Here is a 10,093-nt window from a genome sequence, read left to right on the forward strand (position 1 = left end):
CTATTTACGTTCATTACTATTACCACTAGTACTATTTATGTTCATTACTATTATCACTAGACTATTTATGTTCATTACTATTATCACTAGACTATTTACGTTTATTACCATTACCACTAGACTATTTATGTTCATTACTATTACCCCTAGACTATTTATGTTCATTACTAGTACCCTAGACTATTTATGTTCATTACTAGTACCCCTAGACTATTTATGTTCATTACTATTATCACTAGACTATTTATGTTCATTACTATTATCACTAGACTATTTATGTTCATTACTATTATCACTAGACTATTTACGTTTATTACTATTACCACTAGACTATTTATGTTCATTACTAGTACCCCTAGACTATTTATGTTCATTACTAGTACCGCTAGACTATTTATGTTCATTACTATTATCACTAGACTATTTATGTTCATTATTATTACCACCAGACTATTTATGTTCATTACTATTATCACTAGACTATTTATGTTCATTACTATTACTTGGCTTATATTAGTTATTTTGATATATACGATAAAACTACTAAAGCTTGTAATTTAATTTTATATTTATGAGAAAGCTGTTAGAGCATGTATTTCAATTATGTGTTCATTGCAAAGTTACTAAGACTTATATTTGTAGTTATGGCAAAGCTACTAAGGCTTGTATTTATGGCAATTCTATTAATGCTTGTATTAGTATTTATGGCATCCCCCCCCCCCAGTGGCTCAGCAGTATGTCTGCAGATTTACAACACTAGAAACCGGGTTTCGATACCGTGGTGGGCAAAGCACAGATAACCCATTGTAGTTTTATGCTTAACTTCGAACAATCACATTTATTTATGGCAAAACTTCTGAGACTTGTATTTGTATTTTGTTTTTATGGCAAGGCTAATACTTGTATTCTATCCTGTAATTGTGATAAAGCTATTAATTTTATTCTGTCTTGTAATTGTGACAAAGCTATTGATGCTTGTATTTTATATTCATGGCAAAAACTACTAAGGCTTGTATTTGTATTTTGTATTTATGGTAACGCAACTAAGGCTTGTGTTTGTAATCTTGTTTTATGGCAAAGCTACAAAAGCTTGTATTTGTAACTTATATTTATGTCAAAGCTACAAAAGCTTGTATTTGTAACTTATATTTATGTCAAAGCTAGTAAAGCTTGCATTTGTACTTTGTATTTATAGCAAAGATACTAGAGCTTCTATTCGTATTTGGTATTTATGGCAACGCCACTAAGGCTTGTATTTGTAGTTAGGACAAAGATAAAAAGATTGTATTTTTATCTTGTATTTATGGAAAACCTAGTGTAATTTATATTCATATTTTGTGTTTATGACAACGCTATTAAGGCGTGTATCGTTTTTTTGTATGTATTACAAAGATACAAAGACTTGTATTTGTATTTTGTACTTACGGTAAAGCTACTAAAGCTTGTATTTGTTTCTTGTAGTTATGAACAAATCTATTAATTATTGCATTTTGTACTTATGGTAAAGCTACTAAAGCTTGTATTTGTATCTTGTAGTAATGAACAAAGCTAATACTTCTTGTGTTTTGTACTTAGTGCAAAGCTACTAAAGCTTGTATTTGTATCTTGTAGTTATTAAAAAGCTATTAATTCTTGTATTTTGTACTTATGGTAAAGCTACTAAAGCTTGTATATGTATCTTCTAGTTATGAACAAAGCTATTAATTCTTGTGTTTTGTACTTATGGTAAAGCTACTAAAGCTTGCATTTGTATCTTGTAGTTATGAACAAAGCTATTAATGCTTGTATTTTGTACTAATGGTAAAGCTACTAAAGCTTGTATTTGTATCTTGTAGTTATGAACAAATCTATTTATTCTTGTATTTTGTACTTATGGTAAAGCTACTAAAGCTTGCATTTGTATCTTGTAGTTATGAACAAAGCTATTAATGCTTGTATTTTGTACTTATGGTAAAGCTACTAAAGCTTGTATTTGTATCTTGTAGTTATGAACAAAACTATTAATTCTTGTATTTTGTACTTATGGTAAAGCTACTAACGCTTTTATTTGTATCTTGTAGTTATGACAAAGCTATTAATTCTTGTATTTTGTACTAATGGTAAAGCTACTAAAGCTTGTATTTATATCTTGTAGTTACGAACAAATCTATTAATTCTTGTATTTTGTACATATGGTAAAGCTACTAAAGCTTGTATTTGTATCTTGTAGTTATGAACAAAGCTAATAGTTCTTGTATTTTCTACTTATGGTAAAGCTACTAAAGCTTGTATTTGTATCTTGTAGTTGTGAACAAAGTTATTTATTCTTGTATTTTGTACTTATGGTAAAGCTACTCAAGCTTGTATTTGTATCTTGTAGTTATGAATAAAGCTATTACTTCTTGTATTTTGTACTTAATGTAAAGCTACTAAAGCTTGTATATGTATCTCGTAGTTATGAACAAAGCTATTAATTCTTTTATTTTGTACTGATGGTAAAGCTACTGAAGCTTGTATTTGTATCTTGTAGTTGTGAACAAAGTTATTTATTCTTGTATTTTGTACTGATAGTAAAGCTACTAAAGCTTGTATATGTATCTTCTAGTTATGAACAAATCTATTTATTCTTGTATTTTGTACTTATGGTAAAGCTACTAAAGCTTGTATTTGTATTTTGTAGTTATGACAAATCAATTAATTCTTGTATTTTGTACTTATGGTAAAGCTACTAAAGCTTGTATTTGTATCTTGTAGTTATGACAAAGCTATTTATTCTTGTATTTTGTACTTATGGTAAAGCTACTAAAGCTTGTATATGTATCTTGTAGTTATGAACAAAGCTATTAATGCTTGTATTTTGTACTAATGGTAAAGCTACTAAAGCTTGTATTTGTATCTTGTAGTTATGAACAAATCTATTTATTCTTGTATTTTGTACTTATGGTAAAGCTACTAAAGCTTGCATTTGTATCTTGTAGTTATGAACAAAGTTATTTATTCTTGTATTTTGTACTGATGGTAAAGCTACTAAAGCTTGTATTTGTATCTTGTAGTTGTGAACAAAGTTATTTATTCTTGTATTTTGTACTGATGGTAAAGCTACTAAAGCTTGTATTTGTATCTTGTAGTTGTGAACAAAGTTATTTATTCTTGTATTTGTACTTATGGTAAAGCTACTAAAGCTTGTATTTGTATCTTGTAGTTATGAACAAAGCTATTAATGCTTGTATTTTGTACTAATGGTAAAGCTACTGAAGCTTGTATTTGTATCTTGTAGTTATGACAAAGCTATTTATTCTTGTATTTTGTACTTAATCTAATGCTACTAAAGCTTGTATTTGTATCTTGTAGTTATGAACAAAGCTATTAATGCTTGTATTTTGTACTTATGGTAAAGCTACTAAAGCTTGTGTTTGCATCTTGTAGTTATGAACAAATCTATTAATTCTTGTATTTTGTACTTATGGTAAAGCTACTAAAGCTTGTATTTGTATCTTGTAGTTATGACAAAGCTATTAATTCTTATATTTTGTACTTAATGTAAAGCTACTAAAGCTTGTATTTGTATTTTATATTTATGAGAAAACTACTAAAGCTTGTGTTTTTATATTGTATTTATTACAGAGCCACTAAGGCTTGTATTTGTATTTATGACAAACCACTAAAGCTTGTATTTGTATTTATAACAAAGTTACCAAAGCTTGTATTTGTATTTATGACAAAGCTACCAAGGCTTGTATTTGTATTTATGACAAAGCTACCAAGGCTTGTATTGGTATTTATGACAAAGCCACTAAAGCTTGTATTTGTATTTTGACATAGCCACTAAGGCTTGTATTTGTATTTATGACAAAGCCACTAAGGCTTGTATTTGTATTTATGACAAAGCCACTAAGGCTTGTATTTATGACAAAGCTACTAACGCTAGTATTCGTATTTTGTATTTATGACAAAGCCACTAAGGCTTGTATTTATGACAAAGCTACTAACGCTATTATTCGTATTTTGTATTCATGGCAAAGCCACTAAGGCTTGTATTTGTATTTATGACAAAGCCTCTAAGGCTTGTATTTGTATTAATGACAAAGCCACTAAGGCTTCTATTCGTATTTTGTATTTATGAAAAAGCCACTAAGGCTTGTATTTGTATTTATGACAAAGCTACTAAGGCTTGTATTCGTATTTATGACAAAACTACTAAGCTTGTATTTGTATTTATGACAAAGCTACCAAAGCTTGTATTTGTATTTATAACAAAGCTACTAAAGCTTGTATTTGTATTTTGTATTTATAGTAAAGCTACTAAGCTTGTATTTGTATTTTGTATTTATGGTAAAGACAGTAGGGCTTGTACTTTGTTCTTATATTTACGATTAAGGTACTATAACTTGTATTTGTATTTTGTATTTGTGGTAAACCTGCTATAACTTATATTTGTATTTTGTATTTACGGTAAATCTACATGGCTATCTACCGCAGTCCTTAATTTTGATCTCAGGAGAGGCATCCAGTTAACAGCACCTAACACCCCCATCCAGCTAGCATCACCTAACACCCACCTTACAGTTAACAGCACTTAACACTCACCATTCAGCTAGCAGAAACTAACACCTACCATCCAATTAACAGCACCTAACACCCACCATCCAGTGAGCAGCACCTAACACCCACCTTACAGTTAACAGCACTTAACACCCCATCCAGCTAGCATCACCTAACACCCACCTTACAATTAACAGCACTTAACACCCACCATCCAGCTAGCATCACCTAACACCTACCATCCAATTAACAGCACCTAACACCCCCATCCAGCTAGCATCACCTAACACCCACCTTACAGTTAACAGCACTTAACACCCACCATCCAGCTAGCAGCAACAAACACCTACCATCCAATTAACAGCACCTAACACCCACCATCCAGTGAGCAGCACCTAACACCCACCTTACATGCTAAATAATTGAATGTCACTCTTATATGCACACATATAGAACTCGAAGTGAATTTGTTTGTTTCTATTTAAGCCCAAAACTACACAATGGGCTATCTGTGTTGTGCCCATTACAGGTATCGAAACCCGGTTTTAACCATTAACAGCTTTCAGATTTATCGCAGTGTCTCCTTAAAATGAGAAAAATATTTTGTGGATTCGCATGACTCTAAACTCGTACACAAACACTTCATCTGTTGGAAGTGTAAACAGATAATATTTAATTCTAAATGATTAACGAATAAGTTGCTTTGTATTTGTAAATATGTAGAATTAATTTCGAATAAAAAATTATATCGTAATGAAACCAAATATCGATTGTCTGTAAAAGCTGGAATAAACAAGTCCAGATCACTCTATCTAAGCAAATATAAATACAAAAACTTACCAATGACGTTATCAAGTAATTATGGTATTCAGTCATCATTCCAATTTCTCGAGCCTGTAATGTAACAAAATGATATGTCACAGATATTGTCAATTAATTTGGAAGTCTAGTAATAAATGGTTCACTGGTTAGAAATTTGATGGAAGACAGCTGCTGGAGGCTAGTTTCGGTATTGATTAACATATATTCATCTTTCTGAAAGTTAGAAATTAATATTTTCAAAATTGAATATATAGGATTTAATCATGAATATAAAGCCCGTAGTGACGTCAAACGTTAGTTTAAGGATAGACCTTGTAAAATTTAATATGCACGTGAAGTTATAAAATAAAATATCTTTTAATGAGATTACAAGTAATTTTTTTTTCGAGACCGGAAGAACAAAAATCACATAAGTATTTTATCATCTCAGCGACTGTGGAAAGTTTGACGAAGCAAGGATTTTATGTAAGTTTTAATATTATAATGAGTGCTCACTAGCTGTGAACAACAATAGTAGTGAGAAACAAAAATTAGCTCGTAAACATCGTCGTTTCTTGAGATTTAATTTCTATTTCTTGTCTGTGCTTCTAGAGATTTCATTGACATTTTTCACCAGCGTTATTTGACTGTGGTTAAGAAACTTACCCTGAAGTTAGTTTCACCAGCGTTATTTGACTATGGTTAAGAAACTTACCCTGAAGTTAGTTTCACCAGCGTTACTTGACTGTGGTTACGAAACTTACCCTGAAGTTAGTTTCACCAGCGTTACTTGACTGTGGTTACGAAACTTACCCTGAAGTTAGTTTCACCAGCGTTACTTGACTGTGGTTACGAAACTTATCGTGAAGCTAGTTTCATCAGCGTTACTTGACTGTGGTTAAGAAACTCACCCTGAAGTTAGTTTCACCAGCGTTATTTGTTTGTGGTTACGAAACTTATCGTGAAGCTAGTTTCATCAGCGTTACTTGAGTGTGGCTAACATACATCAAGTGATATCACTGCCAGCTAACGTTTTACAGAAAAAAACCAAGTGATATCACTGCCAGTTAACATTTTAAAGAGGTACACCAAGTGATATCACAGACAGCTAACATTTTTGAGGTGCACACAGTAGAATCATTTCCAACTAAATCATAAAACACAAATAAAATGATATAATTTCCTGTTAATTCATAAGATATGCATAAAATTATGTCACATCTAGCTAATTCGTAAAAGATACATAAAATGATATCTTTTCCAGCTGATTATTGAGATATATACAAAAAATGATATAATTTTCAGCTTACGACGAAGAGATATAGAGTTCAGTCAGTTCAAGTGAACTTTGAAGATATACACGAACCTGTTTTAAGAAGTCCTTAATCTTCCGTGTTGATATGTCAAGAATGATATTTGTCGCCCCCTGTTGGCTGATATCTTTAACAAGTTTCCTGTAGCTCATTCCTCGTGTTAGTTGATGTACGGAAACTTTCACTGGTTTATCTGTATCTTGCTTCAAAAGTTCCTTCAGTTTAATCATAGCTGGTAAATATTAAAATATCTATCTCAGACATTAACAATAATAACACATCCAGTAATATATTAATGGTAGTTTTAATGCCTTTCGCTTTAATATTTCTTATTATATTATTTTCACGCACGCTATTTAAGCTATCCTTTCTTGTAGGCATTGTGTATTAGATCGATAAATCCTGGTCTATTTGAAAACTAAATTACGCGATTAGACAAACAAACTCACGTAGACGTAGCTTTATTTACTAAAACTACACGCAAAGTAAACAATAAATTATAGTAATGGTACTTATGATAGTGTACAGAGTATAAAACAGTTATAAACGTTCAGTGTATGACACGGTTTTACCAGTTGAAACAGAGAAACTCATGAAAACGAAGAATAAAACCGTAACGAATAAAAATACGTAGCTAAAAGGTGCATCTAGCAGTCTATGAAAGGAACAGAAGCTAAATTATTGCAAAGTAAAGTAAATGTAAAGTTGTAATGAAGGTAAACGTAGCTGAATATGCAGAAACGTCTGAATGCGTGTTCACAAAGTGAAGTGGTTTTGAACGAACTGCGCATGCGTATTTTAGAGCTAAATAACTCCAGAGAGCCCATGGAAATTGTATTTAGTTTAGTGTTCATTTTCTTTACGAAATTGCAAGCGGATTAATTGTTGTTTATGTTAAATACTTTGGAAATAAAGGAAAAACAAAATAAAGTTGAAATCGAATCACGTGATGATAATTACTTATGTACCATACTCGTTATATTGAAAAGTTTCACTAAGCAAAAATCAGTTAAGTTGATTGAAACGCCAATTCAGACTCTTCGGGTAAAGGCCTTTTTAGCGATATGAGATATGTAACATTTGACTGAGAAATTTGCGAATTGTTTACTTATATTTATTTATCGTCTCTGGTGGTAAAGGGCGCTTGACTCGCAAACTGAGGATTGAATCCCCGTCCCACCGTAAATACTCGTCCTTTCAGCCGCGGGGGTGTTATAAAGTGACGGTCAATCTCACTATTCGTTAGTAAAAAATGTAGCCCAGGAGTTGGCTCTGGGTGGTGATGACTAGCTGCCTTCCCTCTAACATTTCAATTACGGACGGCTTGTGCAGATAACCCTCGTGTAGCTTTGCGCGAAATTCAAAACAAACCAAACCAATTTACCGTTTTAATGAAAGGGAAATGGGTTTTGGCTAAAAGTAAAACTAGAAGTAAAAAAGCAATCCAAAAATACATTCTGATGTACTTTTTACTCTTTATGAAAAATTCAAAGTCATATAATTCATTATTGTTATCATAAGACATGACTATTACGGTTATTATATTTTTAAACACTCCATTCTATATTTGCCCGCTAGGGGTTTTCAAGAATCAGAATGATAATGCCGCTACTCATGTTACTGGGTAGGGTGAAGTAGCAGGACATTACCTAGAGTACAACAAGAGTAACAAATAATGGATATGACAGTACAAAATATTCAATAAAATAAATTAAATAATACAATAAATAGTTAGAATAATGATAATGTAATAAAAACAATAACAACATGTTAAACGTACTATGAGATAAGTCTAACACAACTAATCCAAATTTAACTGTACCCTTTCACAGCCGAAAAGCATAATCAATAAAACTCCAGAAAGCTTGACAGTAATAATAGGACTTGGAAAATTAATGACGTAATGTTATACCATATACTAAACAGTTGGTAATAACTGTGTTTAGTTTAAACTAAGGTAAGTAGCACTAATGGCGGTTACTGAACAAAAGTGGTTTTTATTACTTCTATAAAATACCAAAGAAATTGATCTTTTTTTAAATTCTGTGAAAACTTCTAAACCCGTAAGTAATAAAAAGAATGCTGTGGAACTTCCCACAAAACTGACGATGAAAACTTCTAAACCCGTAAGTAATAGAAATAATGTCTTGGAACTTCCCACAAAACTGACGATGAAAACTTCTAAACCCGTAAGTAATAGAAATAATGTCTTGGAACTTCCCACAAAATTGACGATGAAAACTTATAAACCCGTAAGTAATAGAAATAATGTTGTGGAATTTCCCACAAAACTGACAATGAAAACTTATAAACCCGTAAGTAATAGAAATAATGTTGTGGAACTTCCCACAAAACTGACGATGAAACTTCTAAACTCGTAAGTAATAAAAATAATGTCTTGGAACATCCCACCAAACTGACGATGAAAACTTCTAAACCGGTAAGTAATAAAAATAATGTCTTGAAACATCCCACCAAACTGACGATGAAAACTTCTAAACCAGTAAGTAATAAAAATAATGTCTTGAAACATCCCACCAAACTGACGATGAAAACTTCTTAACCCGTAAGTAATAGAAGCTACATAATGGGCTATCTGTGTTGTACCCACCGCTGGTATCGAAACCCGATTATAAGCTCTTAGTTCGGGAGGCAGCATGTGAAAGGAGAGACCTCGTTTGTGAAATATGCCAGTGAGTTGTCGAGCTTGTAATGTAATATAATGTAAGTCTTGTAAAGTGTATCGGTTATGCTTTTCCTTTCTTTAACTTATAGATGATTGTATTTTTATCTGTAGTTTCCTCAGTGTTGTTTTACGTTTATAAACAATAAGTTTCACTGCCTTGTCGACATGAGTAAATTCCTATATTTGTCTAAACCTAGAAACAATATTTTGGTTATCTCTATTGATATAAGCAATATGTATGTTGTTCTAACTTTATAAGAGCTTTCTATATAATCAGTTATCATTTTCATAAGACATTAGTATTAGACCTAGCATATTTTTAAAAATTCTATATTTGTCTCTTAGAGTTTTTCAAGAATTACAATAGTGTATAATATCAGTATCCCATCCATACTATATTTGTCACACCCATTACCGATCCCGCGTTCCACTCAATCCAGAGCTCTTCAGATACAACAGTGTATAATATCAGTATCCCATCCATACTACATTTGTCACACCCATTACCGATCGCGCGTTTCACTCAATCCAGAGCTCTTGAGATACAACAGTGTATAATATCAGTATCCCATCCATACTATATTTGTTACACCCATTACCGATCCCGCGTTTCACTCAGTCCAGAGCTCTTGAGATACAACAGTGTATAATATCAGTATCCCATCCATACTATATTTGTTACACCCATTACCGATCCCGCGTTTCACTCAGTCCAGAGCTCTTGAGATACAACAGTGTATAATATCAGTATCCCATCCATACTATATTTGTT

At 31.9% G+C, this 10,093-nt stretch overlaps 1 protein-coding gene across 1 annotated transcript in view; it reads right to left on the bottom strand.

The window, feature by feature from the left end:
* LOC106474184 (glutamate receptor ionotropic, kainate 1-like) overlaps positions 1 to 10,093 on the bottom strand; it is a 36,653-nt gene that overhangs the window by 17,917 nt on the left and 8,643 nt on the right. The window contains exons 2-3 of the mRNA XM_013934875.2: positions 6,689 to 6,867; positions 5,362 to 5,415 (exon numbers count right to left, since the gene is read on the bottom strand). Coding sequence (XP_013790329.2) covers positions 5,362 to 5,415; positions 6,689 to 6,867 — 233 coding nt within the window. The remainder of the gene's footprint in view (positions 1 to 5,361; positions 5,416 to 6,688; positions 6,868 to 10,093) is intronic.

The sequence above is a fragment of the Limulus polyphemus genome, unplaced genomic scaffold (assembly GCF_000517525.1).
Source record: "Limulus polyphemus unplaced genomic scaffold, Limulus_polyphemus-2.1.2 Scaffold6923, whole genome shotgun sequence".
Lineage (NCBI taxonomy): Eukaryota > Metazoa > Arthropoda > Merostomata > Xiphosura > Limulidae > Limulus > Limulus polyphemus.